The 20128-nt window shown below is 39.9% G+C and overlaps 1 protein-coding gene across 1 annotated transcript in view; it reads right to left on the bottom strand.

Annotated features, from left to right (window-relative positions):
* Positions 1 to 7082: 7082 nt before the first annotated feature.
* The window catches only part of nusap1 (nucleolar and spindle associated protein 1), a 30629-nt gene continuing 17583 nt past the window's right edge, over positions 7083 to 20128 (bottom strand). Inside the window, exons 7-11 of the mRNA XM_048538434.2 lie at positions 17346 to 17539; positions 16838 to 17001; positions 13562 to 13666; positions 11783 to 11897; positions 7083 to 9524 (exon numbers count right to left, since the gene is read on the bottom strand). Of these exons, the coding sequence (XP_048394391.1) occupies positions 9434 to 9524; positions 11783 to 11897; positions 13562 to 13666; positions 16838 to 17001; positions 17346 to 17539 (669 nt within the window). The 3' untranslated portion in view covers positions 7083 to 9433. The remainder of the gene's footprint in view (positions 9525 to 11782; positions 11898 to 13561; positions 13667 to 16837; positions 17002 to 17345; positions 17540 to 20128) is intronic.

Here is a 20128-nt window from a genome sequence, read left to right as displayed (position 1 = left end):
GTCTAAATCTTACTACATTTGGAAATGAACCATTTCAATATCTGAGTCGTCAATGAACAGTGCTGAACATTGGCAAACATCCCCACTTCTGATCTTAAGAATAGAAGGTCATTGATAAAGAAGCTGAAAATGTTTAAACCAGGACACCAACCTGATGAATTCCTGCAGGGATGAAATAACTGACCACAACTTTTTTTTTTAATACACCAGATGCAAGACCAGCCAGTGGAGAATTTGCCCTGATACCTCCTGTTTCCGGTTTGCTAGGGATCCTTGATGTCAAGGGCTGTCACTCTCACCTCACCTCTGGAAGTCAGCTCTTTTGTCCACATTTGAACCAAGACTGTAATAAGGTCAGCAGCTAAGTGGTCCTTGCAAAACCCAAACTGGGTGTCACTGAGCAGATGTTGCTTGATAGTAATGTTGACATCAACATTTACTGATGATTGAGAATAGACTGAAGGTGTAAGTGCATCTCAGGAGCACAAAAGCTGACGTTTCGGGCCTAGACCCTTCATCAGAGAGGGGGATGGGGGGAGGGAACTGGAATAAATAGGGAGAGAGGGGGAGGCGGACCGAAGATGGAGAGTAAAGAAGATAGGTGGAGAGGGTGTAGGTGGGGAGGTAGGGAGGGGATAGGTCAGTCCAGGGAAGACGGACAGGTCAAGGAGGTGGGATGAGGTTAGTAGGTAGCTGGGGGTGCGGCTTGGGGTGGGAGGAAGGGATGGGTGAGAGGAAGAACCGGTTAGGGAGGCAGAGACAGGTTGGACTGGTTTTGGGATGCAGTGGGTGGGGGGGGAAGAGCTGGGCTGGTTGTGTGGTGCAGTGGGGGGAGGGGATGAACTGGGCTGGTTTAGGGATGCAGTGGGGGAAGGGGAGATTTTGAAACTGGTGAAGTCCACATTGATACCATATGGCTGCAGGGTTCCCAGGCGGAATATGAGTTGCTGTTCCTGCAACCGCAGGAAATGCTACACTTGTCCCCACACCTCCTCCCTCACCCCCATCCCAGGCCCCAAGATGACATTCCACATTAAGCAGAGGTTCACCTGCACATCTGCCAATGTGGTATACTGCATCCACTGTACCCGGTGCGGCTTCCTCTACATTGGGGAAACCAAGCGGAGGCTTGGGGACCGCTTTGCAGAACACCTCCGCTCAGTTCGCAACAAACAACTGCACCTCCCCCTCCCATTCTCTTGATGACATGTCCATCATGGGCCTCCTGCACTGCCACAATGATGCCACCCGAAGGTTGCAGGAACAGCAACTCATATTCCGCCTGGGAACCCTGCAGCCATATGGTATCAATGTGGACTTCACCAGTTTCAAAATCTCCCCTTCCCCCACTGCATCCCTAAACCAGCCCAGTTCATCCCCTCCCCCCACTGCACCACACAACCAGCCCAGCTCTTCCCCCCCACCCACTGCATCCCAAAACCAGTCCAACCTGTCTCTGCCTCCCTAACCGGTTCTTCCTCTCACCCATCCCTTCCTCCCACCCCAAGCCGCACCCCCAGCTACCTACTAACCTCATCCCACCTCCTTGACCTGTCCGTCTTCCCTGGACTGACCTATCCCCTCCCTACCTCCCCACCTACACCCTCTCCACCTATCTTCTTTACTCTCCATCTTCGGTCCGCCTCCCCCTCTCTCCCTATTTATTCCAGTTCCCTCCCCCCATCCCCCTCTCTGATGAAGGGTCTAGGCCCGAAACGTCAGCTTTTGTGCTCCTGAGATGCTGCTTGGCCTGCTGTGTTCATCCAGCCTCACATTTTATTATCTTGGAATCTCCAGCATCTGCAGTTCCCATTATCTCTGAAGGTGTAAGTGGCTGGATTAGACTTGTCCTGCCTTTTGGCTACAGGACATACCTGGGCAATTGTCAGTAGTTTTGCATTAATAACATATAGAACATTACAGCACAATGCAGGCCCTTCGGCCCTCGATGTTGTGCCGACCTGTCATACCCATCTCAAGCCCATCTAACCTACACTATTCCATGTACGTCCATATGCTTGTCCAATGACGACTTAAATATACCTAAAGTTGGCGAATCTACTACCGTTGCAGGCAAAGCGTTCCATTCCCTTACTACTCTGAGTAAAGAAACTACCCCTGACATCTGTCCTATATCTTTCACCCCTCAATTTAAAGCTATGCCCCCTCGTGCTCGCCCTCACCATCCTAGGAAAAAGGCTCTCCCTATCCACCCTATCTAACCCTCTGATTATTTTATATGTTTCAATTAAGTCATCTCTCAGCTAAGACAGGACATTGGTCCTTGGGGAGACAATGCTATCAAGAACAGATGGATCTGTAGCAGGCAGTTGGGTGAGGAACCTAGCGCAACTTTTTAAAGAAGGTAGCTAACATAGTAGATGAGAGGGCATCCATAGGTGCTGTCACCAACTGATCCAAGGTTCCATTTAATAGACTGTTGACTGAAGTTAGGAACACATGGAATTGATGACGATCTATTGACAGTATAAGGAATTTCTTCAGCAATAAAGAGAGTTGAGAGTTCTCAAAACAAGCAAACTCCACACACACACAGGGCCCCTCAAGTCTGCTCTGTCATTCAAAGATTGTGGCTGATCAGGTTGCATTTCAAATTCTGCATTTGCTCCCATAATGTTCAATTCCCCTGCCTAATTAAAATCTATCTACTTCTGTCTTAAAAATGTAATAAATCTTGCCTTCACTGCCTGAGGCAGAGACAGTTCCAAACCAAAAGTTGTACATAATTCCTTGAGATAAAAATTATCAGCCTACTGAAAACAGAACCCCACTTCTAAAATCATGCCCCCCTGGTTCTGGTCTGACCCACAAGCAACATCCTTTCTCTGGCCATCTTAAGATAATTAAAAGATCTTATATACTCAAATCTTAAAACTGGAGTGGAAACAAGCCCAGCTTATTCAATCTTTCCTCAAAAACAACCCACTCACTCCAGGTATCAAGTCTAATAAGAGCTGAACTGCCTTTAATGCATTTACAGTTTAAATCAGCAGATCAAAAGTGAAAAAAGTATTTGAATTGTGGTCTCACCAATGTGCTAAATAACTGAAGCATTTCATCCCTTTTACATTCAATTCTTCCGTCATAAAAGGAGAGTATCCCTTAAGCCTTCTTGATTATGTGCTGTACCTACCCACTAACTAGAACACCACAATCCCTCTTGTACATCAGAATCCACAGTCAATCTCCACTTAAGTCATACCTTTTTCACTTTCCTGCCAAAAAAGTGATCAGCTTCATATCTTGCCACATTACATTCTATTTGCTAGATTTTTGTCCACTTAGTCAGTCAATGTAACTACATCCACATGAAACCTTATGTTTATCCATTGTCACCTTAACACTAAACTGGGTAAGAATGTTTCTGTAAATTTAGTTACCATACCTTTGCTCACCTCTAAGTCATTGATGTAAATTGTAAAAGGTTGAGAATCGACTGAACTGTCATATCCTGTCAGAATTTTTTTTATTCACTCCTAGGATAAACATCTCTAATTGCCCAGAGGGCAGTTTAGAGTCAGCCACATTGTTCTGGGCCTGGAGTCACATGTACACCAGACTAGGGGAGGATGGCAGGTTTCCTTCCCCAAAAAGGACTTTAGTGATGCAGACGGGATTTTCCTGACAATTGGTTTAATGGAATTAAGAGTGTAATGATGACCAAGATTCTTTATAGAATTCAAATCGTATACTGTAGTGGGATTTGACCCAGGTTCCCAGAACATTAGCTGAGCTTCTAGATTAATAGTCTAGTGATAAATAACCACTAGGCTCTTGCCTCCCCTAGCCTAGAAAGTACATTTCATGGTGGGATATTCTGTCCCATTGATGCACACTATTCTATTAATGTTCACGTGTTTCACACTAAGCAACAACCTTTGATGTGTCACCTGGCTTCTGGAAATGCAACTTTGGTCTGACTATGGACTTCTCTATCATTTCAGCATGTTACTCCTAAGAATTCCAATAAACTAGTTAAACTTATTTAAAAGTAATTAAACATTCTTTTCTCTTGACATAACCATGCTGACTTTTCCTGATTTACCTTGACATTTTCTAAGCATTCAGCTATGATTACCTTAATGATCACTTTGAAATCCTTCCCCACAAAAGATGTCAATGTACATTCCAGTCTACTGGAACTGTTCCCGAATCCAGGGAGCTTTGGAAATTTAACACAAACGCATCAACTATTTCATTGGCTACCTCAAGTTCCAAAGATGAAGCGCATCTGGATCCAGAAACTTGTTAACCTGCAGCTCCGCTATTAACTCCCCATTTCCATTCGAGGTTTGTCAGTCACTCACTTTACACGTTTCCTTTTTACATAGCTGTAGAAACTCTTACTATCCATTTTCACATTTCTACCTCACTTCCTCACATACTCCAAAGTGCTTACTCGTGATTAAATTCCAAGCTGCTCTGTCATTCCTTAGGTTATGACCTATTACTCATCTTTGCAGTCATATGCCTTTAACATCTTTAGTTATCCACAGATGGCAGGTCCTCCCTTTATATTCCAATTATAAAGAAAACATCTAGTTGAGTATTCTGAAATGCCCCTTAAATGTTTACCACTGTCTTTCTCAATATATGTCCTAGCCTAGTAAGCACATTTCTCATAGCTCAGCTTTCATTGTTGCCCTTATTTAGGTTCAAAATATTAGTCTTACAGTCTTTTTCCTTTCACAATAGAATTGAATTTGATATCCAATTTGATCACTACTACCTGAGATTTTCTTTACTTAGTGGTAACTAATCTTTATACCATTACAATTATACCAAAGTTTAATATTTTGAGGATGGCCTCAAATAGGATTAATGGCATTCTGTAATAGCTATAAATCTATAGTTGCAAGAATGTCACATGCACAAGTTCAATGACACCAATTTAGGTGGCATATCAAATATGGAATGGGAAGCATAAAGTTACAAAAACAAGGAGTGTGTCAGATGATTTCTCACATTGAACTCAAGATGGATAGATCAGTGCGTTACCCAAGTGGTGAGGAACTATAAATTATGGATGAACAGCAGTTTATTACCTGAATTCAGAAATTACTGCATTAAAGAATCTGTGTAAAATACAATTAAACAATGAAGGGAACGTTGAATGTTCATCTCCAAAAGTTATGTTACAGCTCTGTATTCAGAGATAACACACTTTAGGAAAGATTAATTGATCTTGTGGTTGGTGCACACAGATTCCAGGACAAAAACAAAGTTAAATAAGAAATGAACAGAGAAGCCTTATACTTCCTGGAAAACACCACCCAGAGTAATCCAAATGAGGGAATCAAGGATACAATATTCCTCTATTTCATGTAGTCGGTACTTATTCATACAAAGGGTCAAAGAAAGCTCAAAGTCTGTTACTAATTGAAATTCTCAAGATTGACATTGATAGACTTATTATGCAAGAACATTCAGAGACTATAAGCTGGTATAAGTATCAAGATTACCATCAGAATAGTCATTGAAATATTATGCACCAAGATGGTGGTTTAGATATGCTGCTTGTATATTTTTGCAGACAAGAAATCCCAACTTTCCTTAGAAGTCTAAGACAATCAAGTCCAAGCTCTAATTTTCAATTTCTACATTCTCTCGAATGCAAAAGCGAACCAACTTTCACTCTTAAATATCTTAACTGTCTCAGCTCACCTGTTGGCAAAAACGTTCACAACTTTCGTCACCTCCAGATTTCACTCTTACTAGGCTTATTAGCCTCCCACCTTCACAAACATCAGTCCATCAAATCTGACATAATTATCCTCCTGTTTCAGTCCTAACTTCATAAATTTAGATTTGGTCTTTGTTTGAGCAGTTACATGTAATGCCCCTTCCCAATGTCCATTATCACAAAAGTTCGTGAATGGGCCGCATACATTAACATTTTATCGTTTATTTCAGGTTTTTGATCAAGTTTTGGACTTTAAACTTTCTCTGATGTTAAGAAAGGAAAATTTAAACTAAAGCAATGAAACATCACAGAAGTTCACATTGCTGCAGTCACGTTTTTCCAAGGTGCAATAAGCTTCTTTTAAAAAAGCTTTATCCAAATACAGTTCACAGCAAATGACTACTTATGATTTGCACTTTTGTTTTACAGTTAAGTCAGATTTCTGTTCAGCTCCTTTTAAATTATAACTGTGGGCTATACAGGTTGACACAGACAAGGGCATCTTTTAAACAGTAAAATAATAGATGATGTACTGTGATCTGGGTACCAACCACTAGTGACTTGTGGTACTTTGCTGTTAGCAATCCTTTCTAATCTTGAAATAAAATTTTAAATGAGTTAGACTACACCTGGTAGGCCACTAACAGAACAAAACCAAGCGGTCATTGGAAACTTAGAACTGCAGCTGAAAAGCAATCTTCTCTTTGCTGAGTCCAAAGGACCTTTTGTGATTAGCCATGGCTGAAGACAGACCATGATAGATTATTAATAAGGCATAATTTATGGCATAATCACAATTAGTGCGCATCAGGTATGCCACATTTGTGTCCGTTGGGATGTGGCTCACGAGGGACATTTCTCTTTGGGAAGGTGGCACGACAGTCTGGGTATGGCTAATGCAACTTCAACATTAACTTTTTCAGAACTGCCCTGTTCGCTGTAGTACAAAGTTTGAGAAAAACAAGTAGTTTTCTTTTACACTAAGGTCCATTGTCATTTGCATGTTACTCTCTTCAAAAACATGTCTATCTCTACAGTTATTCCTCCATAACAAACTCTTAAAAAAATTAAAGCCATGCAGTATATGTTACCATAATCCTCAAAGTCACAACTGAACGAGGGCAATATCACACAAAAAGGAAAAAAAAATAATCAGGGATCTCAAGCATATCCTTCAGAATCATTAAGCTGGTACTCAGCTGCTGCCCACAGGTCAATTTCTTCAAATCTCTAGGATTGGTCTCAACACTGGCCTTTCCGGTATAAAGAGACTGATGTTATGTAGATTTCAGCAGCTGTTGGACATCAAGATTCTGCAATCCCTTGCTGTTGGTTGATTCCATTTTCCATATGAATGAAGAAATAAAAGTTCTCACAATTAGCAAAGTAAGTTTTATTTTAACAAATTTCATCCTACCTGTACAAAAACAGCCAACAGTTTGAGAAGTCATGCATAGCCTTTTTTTTAAGAAAGAACATTTTAGAGGTACTGCTAGACATCAGCTGATATGAAAAATACAACTTTGAATTTTTTTTTCCTTATAATCATACCTCATGGTTAAACGAGTTAATCTCTCTCCTGAAGGTAACTACTTATGGCGTTATTACATATGCTGTTGTGTGGAATCTAGATTGAGTTGTTTGAACATTCTTCAAGCATTACCTTGTCCTCACCCAACATCCACACAGACAGGAGTCAGAATTTAGATAACTTGCTTTTATGTTCCTCAGCCTCACAGAAAGCAGGGGTGACATTCTACAACTAGCATATATCTAAAAGCAGTACACCATGGATGCTGGAGTCAAACATGCTGGAAACTCTCAGCTCTGAACAAGAAAAATTGCCTGACCAGAGTGCTTTAGCATTTTTTTAAATTTCATATTTAGTGGCTTTATGGTAAAAATAAAAACATGAAATTTCCAGAAATTTTCTCCCACAAGAGCACCACTTCAAAATAAAAACAAAAATAAATACTGAGATAAATACAGCTACAGAACTGCATACAGCAACTTGTTTTTCAGTCACTGACTAGATCTAATGAAGCAAATGGTGGAGCCGACACTTATCCAGTATTCTCAGATCTATATGGGAGTGAGGTCTGAACACAAGCAAGTGAGAAAAAGAAAGGTCAATTAAAGTGTGCACAGAGAACCTTAACCATTGCAGTTGCCTTTAGGAAAGGCAGTTCTATACCTTGTTAAATTTTCAGCTTTCTACAGAAAGTTTAAAAGGAGGCACCAAAACTGCAATGTATACAAAAAGCAGTAATAAACTGCTCCTATTGCAGGAGTGGGCAGGAAGGGAGAGAGGTTTAAGAAAAAATACAAAAGGGGAAGGAGGGATTAGGTGTGGTGGGGGGTGGAGAAGCACGAGAAGCTCAGTGCATATCCAGCCAGCAGGATATTTTGGCTCTCTAAAATATTTGAAAGAAAAATGAATCTCAGGAAGCTCCACTTAAGTTCAGATTGCTCAGGGCTGCACCATTGCACAGACACAGTCAGCAGTAGCAAAAGAGAGAGGAGTGGTGAAGAAAAAAGTCAAAGCAGAAAATACTGGCACATAAGTGAGCTCAAAACTAATATTAATATTCTGTCCCAAAAGCATGGAAAATGTTTCCAATCCAGGTTGTGAACTTTCTGTGCAGCTCCAGCACGCATACGTTTCCTCCATTCTGGAGGCAGTACACATACAGCTTAATTGATGGCTAAAAGGACCTCATGAAGGTGGTCATTTAAAGAGGGTAAAGATCTAGAATGTTATCGCTTATGTTACAAATCAGCATTTGCTTTTGGACGTTACAGCTCATTTAGAATACCCAAGAACTCCGAACAACAACCTTTCCCACTCCTCTGCCTTTTTTTAAGCTCCATGTTAAAACTGAACACCTCCCTGACAAGATTTTTTAAAAAGCTGTACCTAACTCATGACAGTCTCGCTTCTGGTTTCCAATGACTAGCTAATTATTTTTGCTTAAAAATGCAAGCTGTAATGCAGCTACTTTGGAGGCATATTAGCCTTTTTTGCACATTATAAACAATGAATTTTAAAGAAATGGCACTAAAAATCAGGCTCTCTGGAGCAAGACAAGACAAAGTTTGAAACTAAGACGGACAGAGGTAAATACTCAAACAAGAATAAGACATTCTTCTTGGTTGAACAGAGAAGAACCTCAATCAGTGCTCTGCGAGTTGAAAGGGTGTTAATGCTACTGGAGACATTTCAAGATCCTCAAAATAAAAAGCAAATATTAAAAAGCTGGTAATTAGGTAAAACTAGATGAGATTTCTCCCAAATGAAGCTGAGTGCTTATACAGGTCAGGGATGTCAGTCCCTGGTGGAATTACCTCTCCAGTGTCAAACACACCTAGGTGAAGTGCAGCTACCTTCATTCATTACAAGCAAACTGCACAAGACCAGGGTCACTTGTGAGGCACATTCATTCGTTTTTCTCATCATGTCTCCATCCAACCACCATTTGAAGCAACTTTACATTATCATTGATCAGGAAATAGAACAAAATGGTATCTGAAAACCATGAAACTTTAACAGTGAGATGCCTCACTTAACTCAATAATCTATATTCAGTCTCAGTACTGAAATCACATGAATCAAGTGCTATATACAGAGAAAAAGGCTAGAGTTTAAAATGAGATTATTTCAACCAAACGCACATTTAAAAAAGTAACAGAATAGACAGTAGAGTATATTGGTTTCATTCATGACTTCATTCATTTCATCATGACCAGTCCGCGTCTTGCTCCTATCACATTGTTCTTTCTTTCCTTCCGTTCTTCTAAAAACGTTTCCCGTCGATTCTCCCTGTGACAAAAACAGCTTTAGGTTAAAATCCCCACAACCAAACAGAAACAAAGTCTACACTCTCAAGTTCAGGTCAAGCCACACTAAACCACTACAGCATTTTTAAAACAAAAGATTCCAACGTTTGAGAAGATTTGTAGCTCATGTTGTGGAAGAGATTGTAGACATGCTTGCTGAGCCACTGGATTTGATTGAAAACATTTCAATCACCTTGCCAGGTAACATCAATGCGTGTCCAGTGAAGCATTGGTGTTCTGTTATTTATATACCTCAGCTTGTTAGGGTATTCAGTACCATTTGTGCTTCTGTTTTTAAGGGGTTTGTACACAGGGTCTAACTCAATGTGTTTGCCAATGGAGTTCCGGTTAGAATCCCAGACCTCCAGGAATTCTTTGGCACATCTTTGTTTGGCTCATGCAATTATGGCTGTGTTGTCCCAGTTGTATTCAATTATCAAATAATACTATTTACATTCATAAACATCAACCTAGCCAAGAGTCAACAGCCATACTATTGGACGAATCAACTAGGCAAGCAGCCTGAAAACCAACAAAATCACAATGAAACTACTAGATCGGTCTCACAACCCACTTCACCTTCAATGACAGCATATACAAGTCATTTGAACACCAACAATATCCCCAATATCAGGATTGATTGCAGAAGCATTATGCAAAGATTAGAATGGACAGCGCTCCCCACTATACAAGCCAAGCTTTGGGACCGATATTTAAGGTGACACCTTCGTGATTATCAAACACACAAAACTAGAAGAAACCCTCCAACACCAACAACATACTTCACTGCGATAAGATACACACACACACACACACACACACACACACACACACCTTCATGGGCATAATGGTAGAAAGCAAGAACAAAATGGGGAACTTCAGACTAGCACATACAGAGACCCCGCACATATGGGCTAAATCCACAATTACACTTGCAACCACCCCAACAGATCTGCATCAAGATAATATTTAAGACAAGCCACAACACATTGCAGCAACCTGGAACTACATAAAGCAGAACAGGAGCACCTATAGAGTCTTGAAAAAGGAATGGATACCAAAAAAAAAGCACAAGCTGCCATTACCTCCGAGACAGACCATAACAGGAAGACACAACACAACCAGGCTCACTAATCACCGTATAGTACATCAAGGACATTTCAGAGATGACCACAAGGCTACTCTGACCCCTAGGTATCAGGGTAGCCCACAAAACTAACACTCACCCCACGACAGCTTCTGACAAACAAAAGGATCCCATCACCACAACCACCGAAACTGGTGTAATATGCAATGAGATATGCAAAATGCTATGCAAGGACTGAGAAACACTACATTCGGCCAAACCAGAAGAAAACTGACAATATTGATACACAAACACCAACCAGCCACCAAGAAACACGATTAGTTCTCACTTGACTCACATAGACAAGGGACATGAACTCGACTGGGACAACAGCCATAATAGCACAAAGATTAACACAAACACCACAGAATTCCTGGTATTCTAACCAAGGGCAATGAAACATTGGCAACCAAACCTACCAGCTCGGTGAGCAAGTCTACAGCAAAGTATCACTACAGATGTAACTTATGCAGTTAGGATTTCTACTACAGTCAAATACCTTGCCACCATTCAGTCCATGCTGACATGGGAAGATTTTGTAATACCAGTTACCATTATCTACTCAGCTGGAGAAAACAAATACCTACCAGCAGGATGGTGGAAGAGGTGATCCACCACTCTAAAATTAAGGCTTCAAACTTCCAAATGAGTGAACAATTAGAAATCACACCATTCAAAAGAACTACAAACTGCTTTGTGCAGCTACTACTGCTTTTCTGGATGGCATGGAAGTGATAAACAATTCATATTTTCTTTTCTTCATTTATCCATAGATTATCCCCCAATTAACTGTGATAACACTCTAGGGTTTACCCATGGAAGCAAGCTCACCATCTCACTTCACTCGCTATTTAGTACAATTTCTGTACATGGACAGAATCCTTGAACACTTCGTGGATTTGAACATGGAGTGGGGTTATTCCCATATATTATTCTGCATTCTGCACAGGGTTTGTTCCCACACAAACAATAAATGATGTTCTTAAAAACAATATTGAGAAAGACAAAAAAACTCAGGAACCACACAGATAGCTTACCAAATTCTGAATGCAATACATCAGCAAATTGAAACAACAGTACACGGATTGGAGACCGAACTCATGGCAAATCCTCACCTGGTCTGTAATTTTGGTTGCTTAGGATCCTTTTTATGAGACCAAGCACTCATATGCAGGGTTTTACTTTGAGTCATCTTGTTCTCTTTCATCTCTTCCCAACTTTTCAGCTTCCCTGCAGAATAGTGAGTCATTAGATTGGGGAAAGTTGGTGATGATTCATGACTTTCAGTGCAATGTTGCATTCTCAACTAGAAATAAAAAAATTTACTGTAAACCCAGGGCATCAACTGATGGAATGCCATCTGTTTGACAAAGAGAGTGGCTTTGTTTGCAGCAAGGAGGTCTCCTGGTATAGTCCTTTCAGATCAAGTCAAGTCAAGCAGGTCGAACTTATTCACCCAATCTGCTGTAACTGTAGCCATTAAGAGCTTATTGTGGAGCTTTTCCAGCAATTGCTTGGTTTTAGTTTACAGCATCTATGGTTCTTTCATGTTTTACTTTGGCTCTGTAGCAGTTGAATCATATTGTGCTATTCCAGACACCAGAATGCCCCAAGTGAACAGTGGTGAAGAAATGTAAATTCACAGCACAGATGGTTCCTACCATTAGTTAAAGATAGGAGTTTGATAGGTGGGGATCAGCTCTATCTTATTCTTTCTGCAGATTTGTTACCAAGAAGTCATTCAGCCCATTGAGACTGTACCAGCTCTCTAAATTTGTAGTCTGTCTTTCACCCATAACCCTGCACCCAATTTTTATCCAAATAACCACTGCATACCCTTTTGGAATATCTCAATTGAACCAAAAGGCAGCTGGCTGTGGCCTGGCAGCTAAAAGGGATTAACGGGCATGGAGAGAAAGGAGTGGAATATTGAAATTGCAACAATCAGGCAATAATCATATTGAGGCTGAATGGCCTGCTCCTTCGGTATTTTCCAAGTACATGCAGGCATCAGAAGACATTTAGCCACTATTACTGCAAGCAAGTAATACATCAACATGCACTATCTAGGAGAATGGCCCCTCAACCAAGTAGCTAAAGGTTACATTCTTGCAGACAAAAGCACAGGAAGAGTGGGTAGTTCTAAAAGAATAAACAGTGGTAACACTTAAATCCACACAAATTGTTGCAGAGACTGCAGCTGAAATCAGAATTTTAAACAGTTGGAGGTCATTCAGTCCACATCCTGAAACCTTGATCTTTGACAGGGACATCCATTATTCCTACAACCCTGCTGTCTCCTCACTACTGCATATTTTAGGTTTGAAAATGGCACCCAAACCATGATTCCTTATTTCAGAAAATCAAGATCAGCAGAAACTTGAAAATGGTTGGAGGCGTTTAGTCTTGAGAGCCTAGAGATACTGTTCTCAATACACAGCTTTAGAGGAGATCGTACAGAAAGATCTTTATAACCAAGTGTTCAAATCAAAAGCTCGTATTGGGAGCATCCTTTTGACAATTTAAGGGATTAGGAGGATTAATACAATAAATACAACATGGAACAACATAAGGTAGGAATAGGGCCTTCGGCCCATCCTGTCTGTGCCAACTCTGATGCCATTTTAAACTAACCCCACCTGCCTGAAACAGAACATGGAACAGCACAGCATCAATTTTTAAAAAGATGAAGTAAATGTGTGAGAAGAGAAAAATTAAGAATATGGATAACTGCATTACTTTTGTCAGAGTTGGCACAGGTGTGATGAGCAAAGTGGCCTTCAATGTTGCAAAATTCTACAGTTCCAAGTGCAGAACATACATTTATTAGTAGTCTTTCTTTGACCACAGAAAGGAATCAAAGCAAAAATGCAGTTGAAGAGATGCGTACTGACCTTTGTGTGGCTTGTATCGAAGAGGGCGAGACAAACTTGCCTGCAAGTCGAACTTTTTTTTAGTTCCAGGAGTAGTATTGCCAGAGAACTGGTAGGGAGTAACAACTGAAACCAGGAAATAACTATATCATTTAAAAAGCCTTAAGTAAATTTCTATTCTCTAAAATGTGTTAGTAAATAGCAAATTTAAAAAAGGCACAGTCCAATACTCTTCAAATTATTCTTCATATTTCAGACTCCTAATTCTTCTCATATCTTAGTGCACAACATATGAGAAGAATTATTTGATATAGCAAGATATAAGAAGTTAGCCATTTAGTTGCCTGAGGAGTCTTCTATATATCCAAAATGTGACCATGATGAAAGAGGAATGGAAATAAATTATATTACAAGTTTGATGTGAGATCAATTTAAATCAGACACTGGCTAATTGGCCTAGCATTAATTTATGCAAGCAATTCAGACCTTTAATGCTGAAAGACCTGGCTCTAGTTTGTGCTATAGGCTTTGATTTCTTTCTCTACTCAATGTTTTCCCGTGATTTCTCAATGACTTCAAATCACTCATTAAGTCAGCTATTACAACTCTTGTTTTATAAATGCTCCTCATTTAAAATTTGAGGCTCGGAATCATACTTTTGCATTTGAACTGCAGTCCGTTCAAGATCAGTGTAGCCATGTACACGTGTGGCTCCCAAAACCGGTTAATTCTTCAGGTTTGCCTCAATAGGGCTTTCTACAGCTGAAGCACGACTTGTAATCCCATTTAATCTACAATTCTAGCTATAAAGACAGATATTCTATTAGAATTCTGGATTTTCTATGTTTCATGAGATTTTCATGACCTCTATACCTGGATCTAAGTCTCTGAGCCTCCACTGTCACTATTTAGATATTCACTGGGATTTTTTTTGGTCCAAAAAATGATTTTACACATATTTAGACTACAGCTTTCCCTCTAGAAAATCTGGCTATTTTAATCTTATTACCACCTATCTGCCCAATCTTTGCATCATTAGCATTCTAATGCCATTGTGCAAGTTGTATATAAATATGTGAATGATTGAGGCCCAAACACAGATTCCTATGGTACCAGAGGCACATTGATATTTAGACTACATATACTTTATTTCCACCATCTCCTGCTTCTTAGCTAATTTTTTAAACCAAGTCTATTATTCTGCTTTCAATTTCATAAGCTTCAAAATTGAACAGTATTGTTGAGTCCATATAAATGGCATCAATTTGGACATTTTTCAAAACATTATACCAACTCTGATCAGCTGAAAATTTAAAAAGGAGTTCAGTTACCCAATCTTTCTATTCACCATTCCAATTATTGTGGTTTTCAGACTTGCTTAAAGTCATTCAAACAAGATACCCAGGTCTCTGCAAATTCATTCTGTGTTAACCATTTTCCCTTCCAATGGGCAGTGCTTCAAATTTTACCTGCTATTATTCTATCTATTCACATATCTTGTTTCAAAATTATTTATCATTGTTCAGCTGCCTCTAATTTGATATGCTAGATATTCAATTAGGATGCAGTAATCCCAAACAGCACTTTATCTAGTTGTTACAATTGTTTTCCCTACCAAATAAGCACTCTATCTTCAATCAACATATCTATTTCCAGGGTTTAATATGAATCTCCACAAAGAATCTAATCTTCGACGACACAAAAACGGAGCACGTTGTGGTCAGTGCAGAGAGCTGTTTCAGGTTACAAGGGGACATTGACAGAATGCAAAGCTGGGCTGAAGTGGCAGATAGAGTTTAACCCTGAAAAAAAGTGTGAAATCATTCATTTTGGAAGGACAAACTTGAAAGCAGAAGGGAGTGTTAACGGAAAGATTCTTGGCAGTGTGGAGGCGCAGAGGGGTCTTGGGGTGCATGTTCACAGTTCCCTCAGAGCTGCCACCCAGGTAGTTACAGTTGTTAAGGCGGCGTATGGTGTGTTAGCTTTCATTAATAGAGGGATGGAGTTCAAGAGCTGTGAAGTTATGCTCCAGCTATACAAAAGCCGAGTTCGGCCACAGGTGGAGTATTGTGTCCAGTTCTGGTCACCTCATTACAGGAAAGATGTGGAAGCCTTGGAAAAAAGGTGCAGAGGAGATTTACCAGGATGTTGCCTGGAATGGAGGGAAAGTCTTACGAGAAAAGGGTGAGAGCGCTAGGGCTTTTCTCTTTAGAACAAAGGATGAGACTTGATAGAGGTGTACAAACTGATCAGAGGTATAGAGTATACAACCAGAGACTTCTTCCTAGGGCGGAAGTAGCTTTTATGAGGGGACATAGTTTTACAGTGAAAGGAGGTAGATAGCAGGGAGATATCAGAGGTAGGTCCTTCACGCAGAGTGCTAGGAGCGTGGAATGATGCGGGAGTGGGTAGTGGAGGCAGCCTCATTGGGGCATTTAAGCAGCTAGTAGATAGGCTGGTGGATGATCGTTAAGGTAGCAGTAGAGGTTAGATAGCCCTTAGGACTAGGGTAAAAGTTCTGCACAACATTGTGGGCTGAAGGGCCTGTACTGTTCTATGTTCCAAAGCACTGAATTTCATATGAAACTTCAGAAAGCCAAGCCACTATTCACTTTTCAACAATGATGTTTGTTCTTCAAATAAATACCAAGGATGAACTAACTGGATCCATTTCCTCTTCTGACTGCAGTTTAATAAACCATCATACATAAGTTAGTTTACTCCCAATAAGCAATTCCAGTATGGCTCAAGTGGATCATTAAAAGGAGCCAGGAACTGGCCATGTAACTACAGGATTTACATTCCATTGATTAAGAGTGCTAGGTACTCTATTATTAAAATGTAGCATTCTTGAGTTCTCTTCCCAAAGACAGCTCTTTTGCCATTATTTACTGAGCCACAGCAATGTGCCACGTTTCCTTTATCAGAGGTAGAGTGAGGAGGTTGATCCTGAACTTACTTTAGCAAGAGCAGGGAACAAACCTGACACTAATCTGACTCACATACTAGCCATCTTGCCAATTTAACTTGTGCAACCAATTAGTTAAGTTGTCAAGAGATAGTAAGAACTGTCGATGCTAGAGGAACACAGCAGGCCAAGCTGACGTTTCGGGTCAGGACTGTTCTTCTTCACTTCACTTCTGAAGGGTCCTGCTCCTCTGATGCTGCCTTGCCTGTGTTCCTCCAGCATAAGCAGTTCTTACTGTCTCTTGCCAACTTACCTAATTGGTTGCACAAGTCAGCATGCAAAAACAAAGCAACTTTTAAAAAAAAACTTTGAAACTATTGAAGCAGTACCTGTAGTTTGAGCAGGGTTATTAGTGTTGCTGCAAGTTTGCTTCTGGCCTACAGGTTTCTCCGGTCCAGATGGTCTGATTTTTTTCACTTCACTGCCTGGGTTAAACTTTCTGGTTGGAGTTTTCATACCTGGTTTATCAATATCCTTGGCCACATCGGTAAACCTGTATGTCATAAGATATGTAAAATCTACTTGCTAACTGAAACACAACCGAGTCATAGTTTTCTCAATCTCCTATCAAAAGACCAATGAGTAAGAACTCGGAAAAAGTGAAGAAGCAATAGAATTAATCAGTAAACATATGAATAATTAAAGTCAAAAACTATTATTTTGAGAACGCACCTCCAACCTAACCAGAGTTTGGCTTCCAATCAAATAGATTTGTTGTTAGAAAGGCACATTATCAATTCGCTCTGACCATTGCACTGAAATACTTAAATGGCCTTAAATCACAAGCATTTACTCAGCAAGTACTGAATTTTATTGAAAGTAGTTGACAAATGTTACCTGACATTCATTTTGGTGACAGAGTACACAGATGGTTTGAAGACTGATTTTTCATCTAAGGTGACTGTCGCAGAGTTTCGTGTTGATTGACGTTGGTTGGCAGGCGTTAAAAATTGGTTATTTTTTGATGTCTGACGTTCTGGGCTAGAGAAATTGGCCATGTTCTTCATATCTTTCGGTTCATTCTCTGATTTCTTTAAAAAGAAAGGAAAGAAAATTACAAACCTTAAAGCTTAGAAAAAAAAGAAAGAGAAAGGTGAAAACAAAGCTGCACCCCAATTAAACCAGCACGGGATAGAAACTGAATCTAAACAGTTCCAAACCCTGCCTACAAAATTAAATTAGAGAGTTGAAGACTGGACACTGGAGAGTGTTCTAACAGGAAAGGAATGTGGTAGATAGTGGTACTACAGACTTGCACGTCTTCCATTCACTTCAAAGTAAAACCAGCCAGCCAGTCATAGACAAAAGTCAGATGTACAACACAAAAACAAGTGCTTCAGTCCAACTTGTCCATGCTGATCACATATCCTAAATTAATCTAGTCCCATATTCCTCTAAACCTTTCCTACTCATATAGCCATTCAGATGCCTTTTAAATGTTGTAATTGTACCAGTCTCCACCACTTCCTCTAGCAACTCATTCCATACACGCACCACCCTCTACATGGAAAAAGTTGCCCCTTAGGTCCCCTTATATCTTTTCCCTCTCACCTTAAACATATGCCCTCTAGTTTTGGGCTCTGCGACCATGGTTGTGGGGTGGGGTGGGGAAGGAAGACAATGACGACCTTGACTGTTTACCCAATCCACAACCCTCATGATTTTAAACCTTTGTAAGGTCACCCACTCAGCATCCAACACTCCAGGGAAAATAGCCCCAGACTATTCAGCCTCTCCTTTGGTCAAACCTTCCAACTCTGGCAACATCCTTCCAAATATATTCTGAAACCTTTCAAGTTTCACAACATCCTTCCTACAGCAGGGAGACCAGAACTGCATGCAGTATTCCAAAAGTGACCTCACCAACATCCTGTACAGTTGCAACATGACCTTCCAACTTTGATATTCAATGCACTGACCAATAAAGACAAGCATACCAAAAGCCTTCTTCTCTATCCTGTCTACCTGCAATCCAAGATCTCTTTGCTCAGCAACTTCCCCTGGACCTTACCCATAAGTGTACAAGTCCTGCCCTGGTTTGCCTTTCCAAAGCACAGCACCTCACATTAATCTAAAATTAAACTCCATCTGATCACAATCCCATCATACTCTGAGGTAACCTTCGTCACTGTCCAAATTTGGCGTCATCTGCAAACTTACTAAACATACCTCCCTCAAATCCAAACCATTTATGTAAGTGACAAAAAGCAGTGGACCCATCATTGGTCACAGGTTTCCAGTCTGAAAAGCTACTGTCCAGCAGCATCCTCTGTCTTCTACCTTCGAGCCAGACCTGTATCTAAATGACTAATTGTCCCTGTTCTCCGTATGATCTAACCTTGCTAATCAGTCTTCACGAGGAACCCTGTCAAATGCCTTACTGAAGTCCATATAGCTCAAATCAATTTAGTTTTTTTTTGAAGTAACAAAATCAAGTTAGTGAGACAATTTCCCCACACAAAAAGTCATACTGACTATCCCTAATCAATCCTTGCCTTTCCAAAGGCTTGTAAAGCTTGTAACTCAGGATTTCCTCCAAACAACTTGCCCACCATTGATGTCAGGCTCAGGATGATCATCATCAAGCAGGGAATTAAAGTTTTAATTAAATGACACATCTGAACCTTTTACATTATCTACTAGCACGTTTTTCAGGACTTTCATTACACCCATGAAAGTTAAACATATTCTTTAAATTAAAGCATTAATGCTTCTTTAATTTATTTAAAATAGTACAGAGCAATTTATTGAAGTAAATTTTCTGTATTGTAATCCTTCCGAGCTTCTTATTGAGTACCTGAAATAAGGCTGCTTTGTAGCAGAGAAAGGAAGCTTTCAACCAACATCTAAAAGGCACAGAAAAATCAGACCATCTACTGTACTTGGTAAAATAAGCAAAATATTTAGAGAAATGAAGCCAATTCTGCATTAATAGGTTATACCAGGTCAACTCATACACAACTGATGTGACATTAATTCCTTAATAAAAATTCAACACTTGCTTAAAAATTCAAATTTTGGTCCAAAGCATGGACTAACTAGGGCACAAATAAAAGGAATTTAGCCATGCATTTAGTGGATTTTAACAGATGGAAAAAAAAGTGATCAAGTTGCACAAGCAGAAAGAAAGATTGGAACATCCAGGAATGCAAGTGGAATTCAGGATTCTACTTGCAAGCTGTTGGATTAAAAAAGCATTGAGGAATTTGTACACAATATTAACACATTAAGCGCAGCTATGGATTACTTTATAGAAAACATAAAAACTTGGAAAAAGCTTCAGACAGTAGAAATGGGAGAATGATGTTGTAGGAATAGTCCAGTATCCGCAATACTTTAAATATCTATTCAATTCAACTTTGAAACACTGTATTCAATATTCATTTCCACACTTTATCAGGTAGTGCATTCAAAATGAAAATAACACAAGCACGGAGATAGTGGTTAATTACTGTGCACTATTTTATGAAATGGAGATATGTAGTTTTCTTTCGTAATCTACATTTTAAAAAGATACATTTGCTAATTTTCTCCTGGATTAGCAATTTTGAGAAGCTCCTCCACGAAGGTGCATCATATTCAGGCTGAGAGACTTATCCATTCAAGTATTTGGCAACAAA

This window comes from Stegostoma tigrinum, chromosome 10, assembly GCF_030684315.1.
Source record: "Stegostoma tigrinum isolate sSteTig4 chromosome 10, sSteTig4.hap1, whole genome shotgun sequence".
Classification (NCBI taxonomy): Eukaryota; Metazoa; Chordata; class Chondrichthyes; order Orectolobiformes; family Stegostomatidae; genus Stegostoma; species Stegostoma tigrinum.
Note: the sequence above shows the minus strand (reverse complement) of the source record. Positions and strands in the feature narration are given on the sequence as shown.